A 16,843-nucleotide genomic window follows, 5' to 3' on the forward strand; every position below is an offset into this window, starting at 1 on the left:
ACATACACAACGTGGCAAGAACCGTCGTCAAAGGCCCGTAAGCTACAGACGGATACATGGGATGTGTACTTCAAGAGCACACATTGCCCCGAATTTCTTAACGGAATGCGGTTCATCGACTGGGCTGGCCACAAAATCCTAGTGCAACATGCAAGCCGTTCTAGGGCACCGCCTTGTTTCAAATGTGGGGCCTCTGGCCATACCTGAAACCAGTGTAACGTGCCCGACGATTCCTGGAAGCAGCACTACTGTGTAACGGTGACCACGGCAGCGATTGCCCAACGTCCCCACCAAGCGAGTACGATAACTAGCATCGCAGAGCTAGAAAAGTACTGGATCGAAGAAAAGGAGGCATCCCCCCACCCCCAGTAGCAGCTAAAGCCCCGACGCCCACTGTTCGACTGTTCACTAGGATCCCTGAGAAGCCTGCATCGCCGAGTCCACCATCGGCACAACGCACGCCGCCTCAGCCGACTGGACAATGGGTCACTGCTGGCTCCCCGCGCGCTGCTCAGCACCTCCAGGCTCTGGTTGAGCGCACGCATTCGAATGTAACGAAGGTCGAAGCAGCGAACGTCCCAGAAGCACCAAGGAAGCCGTCTGCAGAGACCGTCGGACGTTCTATCAGTGAGGAAATACAAGGAAGGCAGCGCCACCGAACGGCTGCAATGGAGAAGCACCAGCGTCTCATTGAGTCGCAAATTGCTGCGAAGCACATTGTGGACGACCAGGGCGACGTAGGCAACGCCACGGCGCTACTGGCGGAGCAGCCCAAGCTGGCCTTGAACTCCGGTGAACGGGTGCTCCAGCACTGTAACTTGGAGCGGGTAGCCACGCCGAAAACAGGCAATTGCCAGTACTATGCGGTGGCCATGGCTCTCCTCAACCGAGACTTCGCCGACAAAAGCAGCGTACCTGCGCTGGAAAATCTGACATCGAAGCTCAAGAAAGGAATGTGGTCGGCGGTAAGCCACTACTTCGAACAAGAATTTCCTGACGATATTCGTGAAGCGATACTTTGCTCGTTGGACGAAGGCCTAACCAACGGCAAAGAGCGCCTAACGGAGGCTCAATCAGCGCAAGGTCTGAAGGACTACTTGCACGCACTATGCTGCACAACATCCAAGCTTGCAGCATACATCGACTATCGTTACTGGGGCACGGAGGTGACGCTGCGGCTGTTGGCAAAAATTCTTCAACGAGAAATCTTTGTGGTCGTTGCGCCTTTGGGACTGGGCGACGTCAACTATCAAATCTTCCAGCCAACCGAAGCAGCAAAATCGGGCGAGACTTTCTCATCTGTGAAGGAACGCAACTACGAAGGGAAGTAACCACAGGGATGGATCCAGCGGCTTCAAGCGGCGCGTCAAGCAACGTACGCAGAGGGCACAGCTCCGATTGTTCTGCTGTTTACAGCACGGCACTACATGCGACTTCGCTTCAATCAGCCAACCGCTCCAATGACTGCCGCAGGATCGGTAACTGTGAAGGAAGTCGTGGACCTGACGCTGTCTGCTGGTGCCAACAATTCGGCTAACGACGTGGAGATGACTGAAATGGGAGCAGGTAATAGTGAGAAGGACGGACATCACCTGACTGACCTGAACGCCAGGAGGTCGACGCGATCGAGGAACATGGGGGTAGCCGGAAATCCGAGTTACACGCTTTCCCAGCGGCGGGAATCCATGGACTCTCCCCTGGTAAGGTGAAGGAGCTGCATGACTTAGACTGGGATGACTCGGCAGCGGTAACAACATGGACGGAAACCTATGACATCACTATACAGCAACTGCTGTCGTGGCAGGAACGCATACGACAAGGCGAAGTCAGTATGGATGTAACCCCGTCAGACCCAAGCCCCAGCAATACCAGCGGATCGGTCTGGAGTCAAGACTCGATGTCCACACAGGCGGATGCTGACCCTCACGAAGGAGACCCTTGAACGACTCGCACCGGTGTCGGTCGTTTTCACGGATTAGATTCCCAACTTGGAAGCAACCGGCTGCGAAAAAAACACCTACAAGCGGGGTGGAATCGGCTGCAAACTCGATGGGCAAAGGAATCAACGTCACCATTCCCGACAGTTCCTGCAGATACCACAACGTGGATAAACACAGTCTCCGAGGCCCCACGAAGTCTACTGCGGATGCTTCAGAGCTTCGAATCGCCAGAATATATCCTGAGCACAATGACGGATGCGGCGTTAGATACGTGGACCGAACAGAGTCGACTAGAATATCTACTACGCTGTCTCGAAAGTTGGGCAGCAGTACCTGACGAAGATGTCGGTCGCAAAGAAGGGCTGCTTGAACGTTGCGCGGACCTACGGGAAACTGCTGCCGGAAGTCCCGAAAAGCTGGACATCTACGCACCGGTGATGTGGAATACACTGAAAGCGGCGAACTTTGGTAATTCTCGGCTACTTGAGCTCTGTCAAAAGAACGAAACGCAAGCACGCTCGAGAATGACCGTAGCTGCATTCATATACGAAGTCGAGTTACGGGCGCTGGCAGCAACACCCCCTGGACCTCTCAGCTCAGTTGTATAACACCTCGGGTTGTTGTTCACAGTTCTCGAGCGAGTACCAGCACTGCATGCCGCGCTGTATCGAGCGCAGACGTTCGAGTGTTGGGCCATCATTGAAACAACGCTGGCGCTACGCGCGTCGCAGCCTCGCGATGAGGCTTCAACTTCAGTTCCAGACCCTTGTCTTCATTAACCATGCTAAAGGAAACCTGCAACGTGAGAGCAGAGCCTCTAGAAGCTGACTACTTCAGTGAGCTATACAATGTTTCGACATTGTTCGCATCGGCCCAGCCCCGCAGATTACCAGGAAACAAGCAAGACAAACAGTATCAATTGCAACTCAAAACTTGATGGGGTTCGTAAAAAAGCAAGACGATACTGGCTCAACGGCTGGAAAAGGCATCGTGGGCGAACGGAGCCCGACGTCACCATGGTACAAGACGCGCGACTACACACGGCAGAGCAAGTTCGGGCAGTCAAGCAACGCTGGAACCGGACGTAGGCGCGAAAGGCGCCGGAGCATCCGCTGAGTTACTGGACCATCCGCTGAGTTACTGGACCACTACAGAAACGAAATCAGCAGGATTGGGAAAACTCTGCACCCCGCACGTGAGCAGCAAAGTTCGACCTTGGCAACGAGAGAGCTGGACCAATCGAGTGATGGCTGTGGAGTTCGATGGCTGGCTGCTTGTCAATATCTACGCTCCTATCGACCAAGCGGAACGCCTGGAATTTTTTCCGGACCTGGACCCTTGGCTACGCCATCATGAGTCCATCATACTCGGAGGTGACTTTAATTGTGTGCTGAATCCTCAGCAAGACCGGGTAACAGCTCGAAACCGAGCACTGCTTCTTGCGAAAGTCCGTACCTGCAGGAGATGCTGCAAGGGCTCGAACTAACTGACGCAGTCTCGCTAAAGTACCAGCTTGACGAAGAAGATGTGGATCATGACCCGCTTCACCACTATAGCTTTTGGAGAAAGGATGGGGCTAGCCGCCTAGACCGCGTCTACGTCAAAGGACAGCCCTACACGGCAGTGCAGTGGGTGGAAGCACTACCCCCGACCCACAATTCGGACCATCATGAAGTCCGGTTGGAATTTTCACTGGGAGACCTTCGACACCAAAGGAGCCATCGCCCGATCCAGTACCCGATCGTCAGCGGCAGACCAGAGCGTGTCCGAGAAGCATTTGGACAGGGACTTCACAAGTTACGGGATGCATTCGACAACGGAGGTAACCCGGTAGGTCAATGGGACAAGCTGGTGGCAGATATCCAGAATCTTATTCGAGATACAAGTCGACAGGACCGAAAGCTGGCACAACGTTACTTCGAAAACCTGCGAGCAGCAACACGAAAACCGACGGCATCGCCAGCAGAGCATCAACAAGACCTCGATGCGACAGCACGTCTCCGTGCTGCTCGGTCTTTCGGTGATAGCATACAGCAATCGCCGGAAACAGCGCGGAAATTGTTTAAGCGTGACTCGGAATGGCAGCGAGACCAGCACATATCCAGAATTGATCCCTCTCCAGGTCGCTTCTACCCGGATGCCATGCCGAGTGAAGAGCGAATGGCTTCGGAGTGGAATCACGTGTTTGGGGCATCCCACGCTTCAGTTGACTCCAGTTCCCTCGAGGAAGAGTTCACCCGCTTTGTGCAGATTCCGGTGGAAAAGCGGCTCCGGCGAGACGAAGTGGCAGCACGTTTGGCTCCCATCGCGGAAGCTGAAATGATAGCCGCCATACAGCGGCTACCAAGGCATAAAGCAGGGGGGACTACTGGTCTAAACCACGACTTCTTCAAAGACTTTGCCGACGAGCTCTCACCGAGTATGACGAGACTCTACAATGCCATCTTCAAGGGGTCAGGGGTGCCCGACTCGTTCCTGCGTGCTACGATCATCCCGCTCCGAAAGAAAGGGGACTCAGCTGATGCAATGGACTACCGACCAATTGCACTGCTAAACACAGCGTACAAGGTTCTGGGACGCATCTTGGCTGAACGACTTCACGCTATCTTACCCAGAATCATCAGCCCGGCTCAGCAAGGCTTTGTGCGGGGACGCAACATTGACAAAACAGTCACACTCCTACGGGCGATTCTGGCGACCAGCTTTGACGACCCGACGAAACCGTGGGAAGAATCACCGGCAGTGTTATGCCTCGATCTCCGCAAGGCGTACGACACATTGTCACGAGAATTCCTCCAGCTTGTCCTCAGTAGCTACGGGTTTCCTCCTGAATTCTTGGACGTAATCCTGACGCTACACGAAGGAACTACCGCGCAGTTCCTAGTGGACGGCAATATATCCAAACCATGGCCTGTGAACTCCGGAATCCGTCAGGGCTGCCCGCTGGCCCCACTGTTTTTCATCCTGGCCGTAGATGTACTGGTCCACGCCATCGACCAACACCCAGCTCTAGCAGGGTCCCAGGGGATACTGCTCATCGACACAAGTTCTCGGCGTTCGTGGATGACAGTACTGTGTACATGGCATCTCTAAAGGAACTCGACATTGTGAAACCCATTCTCGAGAAGTTCGGAGAGCTGTCCGGACTACATGTCCAGCCTCAAAAAAGTGTATTGATTGGTCTCAACACAGCGAAGGCACCGTCGCGATGGCAAGGGTTCGCTGTACAAGAACCAACCGCCACGTCTAGGCAACTGGGCTACTGGGTCGGCACCCACGACTCGACGGAGCTCAATTGGGCAATCCGACTTGAAAACATTCAACGCCGACTTCGAATAGCAACTACCATGGGCAATTCCGTCGTCCAGAGGGTGACATTGTTCAATGCAATAGCGCTCCCAGCGATCCTGTGCACTGGACGGCAGTATGTCCCCTCCAAAGCCACGCTCCAAGAATTGACACGGCTGCAAAAAGGCTTCGTTTGGTCAGCCACCACACGAACTGAGCCAGTCAAGCCCAAACTTAACCCTGGTCTAGTCGACACTCCGCAGCAACACGGCGGGCTTGGACGTCAAGACATTGCAAGTGCGCTTGCAGTATCAAGGAGTAACCTCGCTGACAAATGGCTCCATTCTCCGGACGACGTCTACACAGCAGCCTGGCACGCAGCCGTGCACCCCCAACAAGAACGCACAAAGTTTTGTTGTGCATTCAGGCCAACATCGCCAGCCATGATTTCGGCTGCGCTCCGTGAACACTTCGGGCAACCGCAGATCTCGGCCCGGGAAAATTGGAACTATGGGAAGCGCATTCTCGAAACTTAACACCATCCCCTGATGACGTGAAAACCATTGCAGGACCCCAATCCGCGGGTCCCGAGGTAAGCAACTGTTGTTGGATCGGACCAGAGTCAAAAGTCATTCTCGTGACGACATCCGCGGCGCCACGGCAAGATAATCCACCGGTAGACGTGGACTTCTTACTTAATGCACCATGGGACAACAACGCATGTATCCTCGACGCAAAAGGCAGGCCGCTACGGGCCCGCGACTACCTGACTATCCAGATTAAACGTACGCGAGACATTATCATCCAGCTGCCACCGGTTACCAGACCTAGAAAGGAAGTCCTCATCCAACCTGCGCGAACGGCAACCACCAAGTCCAAGCACGTGCTCGACTGGTGTCTGAGCATCGCTCACAGCATCCCGTGGAACTACTGGAGCGTCCAGGATAGACAGCCACGGCTACTCGAACTCCCTGTGCTGGCAACGCCACTGGTATGGAATATCACCCCCGGAAGAAACACGATCACGGCCAAGTACGCGAACAACGGTCTCACTCGCCAAGCGCTGACACTTACAAGGAACCAGGACGGATGGACGTGGCACTTAGCGTCTGCAGCTCCTGCGCTTGAAAGCACAGGCGATCTCGCCGAGCTCAGAGCTTGGGAACGCATGAGAGCGCTCGTCGTAAAGTCTGCGCCAGGAACTACCGTCTACCCGTGGGCAGTACCACTAGCTACGCCTGGCAGAGTGGTTGCGACGACGGTCCGCAAACAACGCTCACGGTTAATTCGACAAACTCTGCAGCACGCGCTTCAACCAATGCTGGACAAAATGCAGCGAAGAGAAGAACGATCATCATGGGGAAAAGCAGCACTGACACAGAGCCCAGCTCAGTTGTGGGACACCAATGGCCTCTTTACGGATTACCAAAACTGGACTACGTACCGAATCACTCTCGGTGAGCTGAACCTCTACCGAGAAGTATGGCCCACCCACCGGGCCTGCCCCGAAGCAACATGCTCGACTCACCGCGAAACGATTGATCATATCATCTGGGAGTGCGAAAAAGCCCAGCTTTCATGGCGGCACTGGGTATCCAAGTGGCTCGGCGGCGAGTGTTCCCAGAACGACATCGCCAGTCTCCAGCCGTCCATAGCCCAGCGACAACCACCAGCAGTGACCCCCGAGCTGCTCGCCCACTCCCAGCAGTGCACAGCGACATGGACACCCCACCACAACGAAGCGATGGCAACGTTATGGCGTATATGGACGACCGTGACCCCTGTGCAGCTGAGGCGCTTGCGTAACGACGCTGTCTTCAACAACGAACACTCATCTCCACAAGAAACGCGAGCAGCCGTGTGGTCTGCTGGTATTTACCAAGTCCAGGCGATAACAGCAGCTTGGAAGAAGTAGAGCGCGACCCGCGTTCAGGCATGGTGCCTGGAGACATGCCTCGGCATCATGACGACGAGTGACACCTCCACATGGACGCCACCTCTCGATCACTGGTGCGATTAGCTCGCAGCAGCAGACACCGCCAGGAGGCGGATGGATCCTGTATCACCAACGCGCCAACGGGACGTGGCACACCCGCAAAGCTGGCAGCATGGGATTCCCAGCTACAGACTCCAGCCAGGACATGGCCAACCAAGTTCTCACCCAAGGTATCGCGGAGCTCCTCCAAGCAGCAACAACAGAAACAGTCAACGTCCGCATCGAAGGCCACGCGAACATACTCCGTCACCAAAACAGACCAACCCAGGCGGCAGACACCGACGAGCTCAGCCAACTTCTCGGGCAGCTCTTCAGTGTGCAGTGGGGCAATCCTTCACTGCAATTGCTACGCCCCGCAAGTATCCTGGCGAAGAACACAACGAACACGACGTATGACTTCGACTGCATGACAGCAGAGGCGGCAGCAACACCGTTGCATGCGTACCTCTTGCGGTCCGCCCGGAAGCATCAGCCCAGCCCCACGAACTCATCCAGACAGCCGACCGAATCTATCCAGTCACAGCTTCTTGCATATCAGGCAACTATAGGACAAAAATAAGCCTCAAATAGACTGTTTTTAACCCCCCCAGTCTATACTGAGCCCATAGAACAGTTCAACGCTGAAGCGATCCTATCACCTTGACGATCCGAATGGCATTGAAGACCTTCTTCATAGTATTCATACGACGGTCCTTATGTTGCAGAGGCAGCCAAGACAAGCGTAGCGCGACCTGAAGATGTGGCTATGTAGTGGTAGTCCCGCGGCACTGGTCTTAATTAACACAGGCAGGGAAATATTTTTGTGGGTAGTTGGGAAGTATGTCGGTAGCTTGGTTTAGTGATCGAGCGCAAACTTCCCCTTTGCATTTATTGTGAAAACCGATTAGTTTGTCCTGCTGAATTAGTCGGTTAAACATCGCTCATAGCGGATTTGAAGGCTAATAAATCGGGGATGTATCAATTATAATCGGAGTATAAATCGGTCATCGGTCTCGCGATTATGTGCAGCCTAGCAATTTTGGCCAACATGCATTTACCTCGGCCCGAGACTCGCCAAGTGCAGCGGCAACACCGCACTTAAACGCGTCGCCTGCATATCTCAGTTACATGTATTATAGCGTGCGGCTTTTCCTGCTTAGTTCTGATGTTAGTGTTGTAGCCTTGACTACCTAGTCAAGAGCGACTGCAACGATTGTTGCGTGGCGGCTGATTTAGCCTACAAGGAGCGAATGCCGGTTGCACATCGGACATTCCATCTGAATAGCAAGCAAATCGGCGGGCCCTGGCTTAATCGGTCGATTACCAAATGTAAATCCGACTCATATGCTCTGACTCTGTAAGTCGTCCTAGGTAATAATCTTGAGTATAAATCGAGGTACCCCAGTCTAATTAGGAGGTCGGATTTAACAAATGGGGGGTCGTAGGTCTTATTAAGCCACTAAATCGGCGGATTAACAATCCAATAAGACATTCTAATGGGTTTTCACAATAGATGAAGTTTCTGTTAAGGTCGTGGTAGACGTTGGCACGGAGCCTCGCGCGGGTCCCGCGGTCCGACGGGTATCGAATAGCACCGCGGAGGACGTATAGAGAGTGGAAGTGCGCGAGCATGCACTGAAATAGCGCCTGCGTGGGTTCGGAGGGGCTTCTGGAAGTATAACCGTAAAATTTTACTGGTATTAACAATTCTGAGGAGTAGTATTACTTCAATTATCCTTATTCATTCGCCCAAAAAACGAGTATAAGTATTAATACAATCTGTATTAATACCGAAATTGTATTACTGAGTAATACAATACTTTGAGTTATCCTAACCTCTCGTCTCGGATCGTCGGCGAGTATTCTCACTTTTCAGTTCGTGCTCGGTGGCCCCCACCCTCCGCGGGCTCATACTCGCTGTCGTGGCATACTGTCAAGAACACGTATCTACCAAGCTACCGATCTATCATGCAACCTATTGACGCGGCGTGCTCGGTCGCTACGGTGGCCCCCACCCTCGCGGGCTCATACTCGCTGCCATGGCACCGAGCGCGCTGCTACGAAGAACTCATCAAGTCTATAATCTATAATATGCCAAAACATTTTGTGCGTGTAGTTTCTCAGTGCCCAGATCGATCTTCACGCTGTCCACTGGGACTGCAGCAGCAACTGATACTGCAGCGGAGGCTGATGCAGATGCAGCGGCGACGACTGATTCCTTTGCGACCGCAGCGAGCGGCATGGAGGTCACGGGGGACGACGATGACGGCGTCGACGAGTTTCAGCGGTACAGGCGCTCAAGGCGCACCAACTGATCGTCGAACTACGTCTAAAGGAAGTCTGCTTCATTCGGCTCAAGGGCTGAATGCTGTGTGAACTACTGGGATCGAGGACGACCACGAGAGACTCTACTAGGCCGGAGCTGAAGATTGAATAGGCGGGGCACCGCGATCCCAGAGCTATACTCAATTGATTAGAGGTTTTAACTAATCAAGACATTTTCAATTCAAAACAGCTACTATTTTGCGAAGGAGTTGGCCCCATCCATACTGTAAACGATCACTTTCCTCAAAGGTATCCTATACACCCTAACACAATAGACCAGATAATATCCAAAACTTGAACGTAAGATATCATTTAAACCTCCACCTGCTATATTTCGTAATAAAACCTGTGTAAATAAGTAGAATAGGGTTTTCGATGAAAAACATTAGATTTATAAGACGCTTACACTTGAAATTTGTATTGGTCCAGTACCTACTTTTCTGTGGACCACATATTTGAAGCCTCGAATTAATCCCTAATGGGCTTCTCGTGCTACAGAGTAGCACTACCAGGACAATCATTAACATTAAATTTCGGGAAGATTTACCCCCACTACTTGATGGGGAGCAAAACCAATCGATCAGGCACAAATGCCGTGGCTCACACTAATTACACTTCTTACTGTAGCAGTTCGTATACCGTATCACTTCCGATTTTGCGCAAGCCACGGCATCGTCACGTCGTGATTGGGGTAGCCTTCAAGCGAAGAAGGTGTGAATCAACATTAAGAGCAGGGAACGAACGATTTGGGAGTAAATCACTTGGTTAAACTATACGGTCTTCTATTTGATACATCACGAACTTCCTGCAGTAGGAGGACGAGACCTATGAGATGGACGGGTGTCTAGCGCGGCCGGGCGAGAGCCCGCCCAGCGATCCACCAGACGACGGAGGGGAGGTCGACTTCCCGCTGGCGCAGCGCCAACTGATCGACCTGACATCACCAGGGGCTGGAACTGAGACCCACTCGTTAAGTCGAGAAACGCCCTCGGACCCCCATCATCGATCCGCGAACAGCGAAGCGGTCTTTGCTGACGCTGGCCGCACCGAGAACGAAGACGCGAATGGCACGGAGGAGAAAGTCTTAAGGGATCAACCAGAAAATGCCCCAGCAGCGTAGGATGGCGAGTCAATGGGGACAACATCGGAGCTAATGCTGTACGAAGATGCGGAGGCAGAGCACTCTCGTTTACTGAAATGTAAGCCTACTTAAAGAGCCAACTCCAGGGACTTACCGTGGAGCAAGCTATAGAGGTTGAAAGCGCGGTCGACTTTACTCATCAGCTCTTTGCTGAAGTGTTTACCAGCCATGAATCCGAGTGATTGCCGCCGTCTCGCCGTCGCTACCCGGAACGGGAGCCAGAGGAGACCGAGAAACTGCTCCGTTTGTTTTTAGCGGACATGAAGGAAGCTACAGCAGACGCGCGCAAATGGAGGGCAAGACTACAAGCCCTAACTTCAGCCATTTACAAGTCGCGGAGTTCACTCAGCGAGACGCTCACCGTGCTTGAACAAGCCGTGCAAGCAAAACCAGGGCCGATGGGAAACCTTTGGTCGCAAAGACTATTTGAACAGAACGAGCAAAATGAAGAGGAAGCCTCCGCATCCAGTACCGGGTCGTCTCCCAATCGATTTCAATGCAGTGTCTACAAGCCGGACGAAATCTCGGTACTGCGGGAGCTATGCGAAACGCGCTACGGGTATCCAAACACGATTTGCAAGCCGACGGAGCAAGAAGAAAGGGTAATCCAGGGACTGGTCGAGGGTACTATTCTTTGCGCCAAGCTACCTGACTTCCTGAAGCGAGTGTGCACACACCAGGCTCTTCGGCTGATCCAAAATACCATCCGTGCGCAAGTAGAGGGGGGGGGGGCTTATCTTGCAGCTTGATACGAAGTTCAAGATCTACCCGCAATTTCAAACCCACAAACGCCTAACCAGCGAAATCCTACTAGATATTGATAAAAGTGGCTACGACCCGGCTAAAGTCATCGCGATGTTCCACGAGGCACAGCAAATTTGCTACGATCACACCCGCCGCTCTATTCACTTGATCTTCTGGACGCGAGAACGGGCGACCAAGTGGAGCACGGGATTCAACCAGTTGCTGTTCCGCAACCGACATGTGGTGTGGAAAATCCACTAAAATCCTTCTCTACCAAAAGGTATTAGAGACACCAACAACATGCTAACCCGCAAAGGTTAGCGCTGATTGGATCAAAACCTGAAGACCTCGGTAGGTAGACTCAGGGACACTCTAATCCCACAAATATATACTGAACGATACTCTTATACCGTTCCTGCCTCTCCGGCCACGCCAACCCTAGGCGCTGCCAAGGAAACTCTCGGCCAATGCACGATAAGCTCCCCGACAGGCATCCACACGCAGCCGAGCGTCTCCAGGCACTACAATAAGCTAGCTACACTTACCGAAGTCGGACTTGACCCTTGTTGGCTTTGGGGAAGACTGTCTTTTTATTACTGAGTTTTATGAGGCTCTGGGAGCCTCATTCTGGTCATCCTGCGACTAGTCCTATGTCTCTATACAAATATCAAGTGTGAATGATCGCAACGGGGCGATCCTGGACATATCAAATGACGACCGCGGCCACACTAATAAGTGCGGTCGAAGTGTGGTGTAGCGGGATCAGCAAAATCTGCGAGATTGCCAATCCAACTTCCCAACTGCGCCCGAACACCGACTTACGGAGGGGGTCCCCCGATGATCCGTGATCTGTGTGCTGAACTTGGTCACCTTGTGTACCCGTCGGTAGGGCTGGATCTTGCTCCTCTGGTGTCTGCTGAAGCGTCCGAGCCTTGAAGACAGAACAGTCTGAGCGAGACGAGGGGATGCGAGTGGAGCAGCGCGGAAATCTTCACTCTGCTCGCGGTAGTACTCCAAATCTAGTAGCCTTGTACTTGGATCTGGTGGCCTGGATCTGGATCCGGCCGGGTTGTTGCCTTTCGGGGCTGTTGTCCTTTTCGATGCCTTCGCAGGTCTTCCTTGGTCGTGTTTGCCGCCTCCAATGACGGTGTCGTTGACAGTTGAGAAGCGAAGGACACACCGGCCAAACAGACAACTCCGGTGGATCTTGGATCTGCACTTGAAGATAGTTCACTAGGAAGGTTTCAGATCTGGCCAATATATTACTCCAGTCTTACAACCAACACCAGCTCTACTACCGCTAACCTCTCTACGCCGTGTAAGGCCAATGTAGTTCCCGTTTCCAGGCGAGGGAGGAATCGCTTGCGATGTACAAGGCAAATTCGGTTCTGATTTATGCTTAAGTTCGTTCCTATCTCAAAGGCCTATCACCATGTGGATCCTATCATCCCATCTGTGCTTACCGACTCTATGGGTTCCCTTTATCTTCATTGCGTGTCAGCTGCTTTCCCGTCGAGTCGTGTCCACAGCGTCCTGATTACGCCTGAATTTAGAATCACGTTGGACCTTGGATCTTGCATCCTGGATCCACCTGAGTCCAGATCCATCTCAGTCTGGATCCAGTGCAGATCCAGATCCATGCCGGATCTTGGATCCTGGATCCACCCGAGTCTAGATCCAGATCCACACGTTGGATCTGCGTCCTTTCACTGTCACTCTTCCGGATTTGTGCCGAGGTCCAGATCCGTCACTCGTCTCATCACTGCTATAACTCTTCTCCGGGAATTGCGCTTCTCCACAATCGCCTCCTGACCGTAGTTGCTGCCGACCAACGGCGACACTGCGGGCACAGTTAGCTACTTCTCCATCTTCCCAGGGCTGCCGACATGTCGGATACCAGGCGTGGTGCGTCCCATGCGTCATCGGCCCGCAGCAGCCGCCGCGCGGATCCGTCTGCGCCGGATCCACCCGATCCCGATCCTCGTAACGGGTGCGAGGAAGACCTACGCGCTCTCGTCGCTGCGCGCGACGCCGCCCTTCGTGGCCAAGAAGAGGTCGCTGCCTTACTGTTACACCAGACGCAGGAGCTGGATGAAGCCCGGGCGCACATGCAACAGCAAAACGTGGAGCTGTACAGTTTGCGAACGGAGGTCGCCGCTCGCGGCGGGGGGGGGGGGCACTTCAGCAGCCAGTTTGACTCGCGCCTTCCAGCTTCAAGGCCAAGTGAATCAACAGGCAAGCGATATCCAGGATCTCCGGCGTCACGTTGAGCGGATTAAGCGCGAACGTGATTGTTTGCAGGAGAATAACGATCACCTGGCATCCGAAGTAGCCCTTGCTGGCGCCGAGATCCAAGAGCTTCAGCGTCGGAGTTCGGATCAAGAGCGTGACTTGCAAGATGCAAACAACGAGAGTGACCTAGCGGAGCAAAGCTCACGCCGTGCGCAGGAGGCTCTTCAACGAGTTGAAGCGGAGCTCGAAGCCAGGGATCCAGGCCCCCAGCGGACCGCCAAGAAATTCAGGCTCTGACTCGGGATCGGGATCGCAGTCGTACGTCTCTGGCCGAGGTCACACGAAATTTTGTGAAGGCTCAGGGGGATCTAAGTGCCCATCAGCGCACGCACCGCGAAGCTCGCGAGGAGTTGAACCGCCTTCGAGCCGTTCACATGGCTGCCCTGGCGGATCTGGATCAAGCGGTCCAAGCGCGTGTCAATCCTGAACTCATTCGCCTACGGGATCTCCAGGAGACGACCGTCGCGGATCTGGCTCAAGTTTGCCGAGAACGCGACGCTTCTCGTGGTGAGGTGGACCAAGTGTGCTCGGAGCTCAGGGATCGTCAAGCCGATTTCGACACCTCCGAGCAGACAGTGACCACCATGGGGCAACGTATACAGGCAATCGACTCTGAACGCAGGTCGCTTACCCAGGACCTAATCCGCATGAGTCACGAGCACGATGTTCTCCAACTAGAGCTCGCTGTCGCACGCTGGCAGCTGTCCTCCATCAGTACCTTGGCGGGTGTTCGACCAGCGATTGAAGAGGTGTTGGATCCGGCGTACATACTTAGCCTGATCCGCATAGCACCCCCGGGATCGGCTGGCCAGCAATCTGCGGGCGAAACTTCCGATCCCGGCCACAGAGAACAAGATCCAGAAACATCTTCGGCACCCCGTCAAGAGGCGGGCTCCAGTATGTCTAAGCGGGATCGGGATCCAGCAGTTTACGATCCAGTTCCAACTCCGTCTGTCAAGCGTCGTATCTTCTGACCGCCCTCCGAGCACGATGAGGCCATGGACCAGGAAAGTAGTCGCGCAGCTTCCGGCTCTGCCACAGAAGGAGAAATCGACGACGATGGAGGCGGTAACCAGGAGGAGGAGGATCGCCATGACACCAAGAGGAGGACGACGGCGACCAAGGGGACGGCAACGACCATGAGGAAGAGGAGGACGACGGAGATCACGAGGCGAGTGAGGCGACCAACGACGACGACGCAGAGACTGAGGCCATGGCGAATGAGCTGTTTGAAGCCCAGACTCAGGAGGCGTTGTCTCGGTCGCGATCCGACGAGAGGCGGCGACAGCACGCCTCTCCTCGTCGTTAACTGTCTTCGGGCGCTGGTGGCGCCCCTGACGATGGTGATGGATCGGATCCGCATGAAGATCCCGATCCAACTCCCCCGCGAGATCCCGATCCACGCAGTCTCCGTCCGGATCATGCCCGTCGACCACCTGTGCAAGACCCTCTGGCTCCTGTTGTTCCCTTCGCGCCGGACTCTGACTGAGCAGTTAAACCACTAAGCCCGCCGAATGGGGATTCGGTACGCGCCGGGAATAGGAAACCATCAGAATTGTGTGTCTTAGCTTACGTCGGCCCCGAATTGAGGACCAAGAACCAAGATAACCAACAATGCATGTCATGCCTGATTGAAGATGGAGTTGTGTCGTCCACGCAAGACCTTGTGAACCATTCGAGACCGCCACCACCCTTGGAGCCTGAGGGGCCGGCCGAGTTCAAGCTGTGCCCGGGTGAGAGGTATGGTTGGTGGGCCGAACACGATTCTGACGATGAAGGGCGTAAAGTAGCGTTGGTTCACGGTGCGATGGAGAATTTCAGGACGCAGATACTGCTGGACACCGGAACGTCAGTGAGCATGATAAGTTAGAACCTTGCGCGTAGGCTCAAGCTCAAGTTAAGCTCACATCGGCAGATCAAGGTGTCCGGATTGGGTGGTGTCCCGACTTACATCTCCTCCAGCGCCCAGGTGAAGATCACTCTGGGACCGCGAATCGTGTACGATGTGGATTTGTGGGTCACGAACATTGGAGAAGGCGTGGACGTGTTGCTCGGGATGGATTTCATGTACTGTGCTGGAGTCAGACTCAGCACCCGGGAAGGACTCATTATGCTTCCTGATGAAGAGACGATTCTCATGTACGGTGACGCGATCCGGAAGAGTCACGGTATGGACATCCCGGTTGTCTCCCCTCACGACTTATACCTCCGGCCAGGGGGAAGCGCCACTGTGCGCGTTCATTATGGCAGGAGTAACCCGCAAAGAGATGTGGTTTGGGTCGGAAGCGGAGACCGCTGGGTCACAGAGGCAATTTACGGAGCGAGATCCTGGGTTACGGCCATCCGCGTGGTAAACATCTCGGACCGCGATCTGTGGATCGATACCCGTACGCCGGTCGCCCGGGTTGTGGAGTACGGACACTTTCCGAGTAGGGGGCGTTTGTGCGCCCTGGGGTGCGCAGGTATCGGGAATGGGAACGCTTGATCTATGAGAACACAGTTTCACGTCGGGCTCGAGATGAAGAGGAGCGCCGGGTGGAGCGTCTTTGGGCCGCCCATCCCCCCGCCGTCCCGAAACGCGCATATCCGTGGCCAACGAAGTTGATGACCCGGTCCGACAAAGAAGACGGAGTAGTTCGTATGGTGCACCTCCAGAAACACCCGAGTAGTTACGGGACGGAGAGCTTGCCCTCAACCGGAATGAAGAAGGTTACGTTTCAGGAGGAAGTGGAGGAGATTCCCCGGGGAGAGGAGTCAGACGTGCCGGACGATCAAGCGTCGAATGAAGATTCTGATCCCGGACGCAACACCCTGGAGGAATACTCGGCGAGCAGCCCGGAATTAGCTCTGGACTCTGGACTTGAAGATGAAGTCGAGGAAGAATGCGAGGTAGATTTGCCTACGCCCGCGATGGACAGCACTCCACTCAGGCAGCTGAAGATCGAATACGCTCGCTGCATGAGAGTGAGCGCTGAGGAGTTGGACCTGGAACCCGCAGTGTACATTCATGAAGGAAGTGAATTGATGGCACAGCAGAGAGACCAATTGGCCCTGCTCCCTGAATTGCCGGATCTCAGCCCGGAGTACGACATTGACAAGGCCGACGTGGGTGAGCCCGAAGTGAGCACTCCTGCTCAG

At 54.2% G+C, this 16,843-nt stretch overlaps 7 protein-coding genes across 7 annotated transcripts; all 7 read left to right on the plus strand.

Annotated features, from left to right (window-relative positions):
* Positions 1-45: 45 nt before the first annotated feature.
* Positions 46-207, plus strand: PHYSODRAFT_467927 (hypothetical protein; the record flags this gene model as incomplete). The annotated part of the gene is made up of 1 exon (XM_009516262.1): positions 46-207. A coding segment is annotated over one exon (162 nt), but the record flags the coding sequence as incomplete, so codon positions are not given.
* A 908-nt stretch (positions 208-1,115) lies between these two features.
* PHYSODRAFT_389141 (hypothetical protein) lies at positions 1,116-1,319 on the plus strand (the record flags this gene model as incomplete). Its single annotated transcript, XM_009516263.1, has 1 exon — positions 1,116-1,319. A coding segment is annotated over one exon (204 nt), but the record flags the coding sequence as incomplete, so codon positions are not given.
* A 719-nt stretch (positions 1,320-2,038) lies between these two features.
* On the plus strand, positions 2,039-2,548 carry PHYSODRAFT_470493 (hypothetical protein; the record flags this gene model as incomplete). The annotated part of the gene is made up of 1 exon (XM_009516264.1): positions 2,039-2,548. A coding segment is annotated over one exon (510 nt), but the record flags the coding sequence as incomplete, so codon positions are not given.
* An 856-nt stretch (positions 2,549-3,404) lies between these two features.
* Positions 3,405-4,406, plus strand: PHYSODRAFT_468324 (hypothetical protein; the record flags this gene model as incomplete). The annotated part of the gene is made up of 2 exons (XM_009516265.1): positions 3,405-3,533; positions 3,789-4,406. Coding segments are annotated over 2 exons (747 nt in total), but the record flags the coding sequence as incomplete, so codon positions are not given.
* A 614-nt stretch (positions 4,407-5,020) lies between these two features.
* On the plus strand, positions 5,021-5,461 carry PHYSODRAFT_379936 (hypothetical protein; the record flags this gene model as incomplete). The annotated part of the gene is made up of 1 exon (XM_009516266.1): positions 5,021-5,461. A coding segment is annotated over one exon (441 nt), but the record flags the coding sequence as incomplete, so codon positions are not given.
* Positions 5,462-6,558: 1,097 nt separating this feature from the next.
* On the plus strand, positions 6,559-7,143 carry PHYSODRAFT_469707 (hypothetical protein; the record flags this gene model as incomplete). The annotated part of the gene is made up of 1 exon (XM_009516267.1): positions 6,559-7,143. One exon carries the CDS (start codon positions 6,559-6,561, stop codon positions 7,141-7,143), a length of 585 nt encoding a protein of 194 aa, XP_009514562.1.
* A 3,591-nt stretch (positions 7,144-10,734) lies between these two features.
* On the plus strand, positions 10,735-11,418 carry PHYSODRAFT_477069 (hypothetical protein; the record flags this gene model as incomplete). Its single annotated transcript, XM_009516268.1, has 3 exons — positions 10,735-10,824; positions 10,936-11,137; positions 11,336-11,418. Coding segments are annotated over 3 exons (375 nt in total), but the record flags the coding sequence as incomplete, so codon positions are not given.
* Between the last annotated feature and the right edge of the window lie 5,425 nt (positions 11,419-16,843).

This window comes from Phytophthora sojae, assembly GCF_000149755.1.
Source record: "Phytophthora sojae unplaced genomic scaffold PHYSOscaffold_1, whole genome shotgun sequence".
Lineage (NCBI taxonomy): Eukaryota > Oomycota > Peronosporomycetes > Peronosporales > Peronosporaceae > Phytophthora > Phytophthora sojae.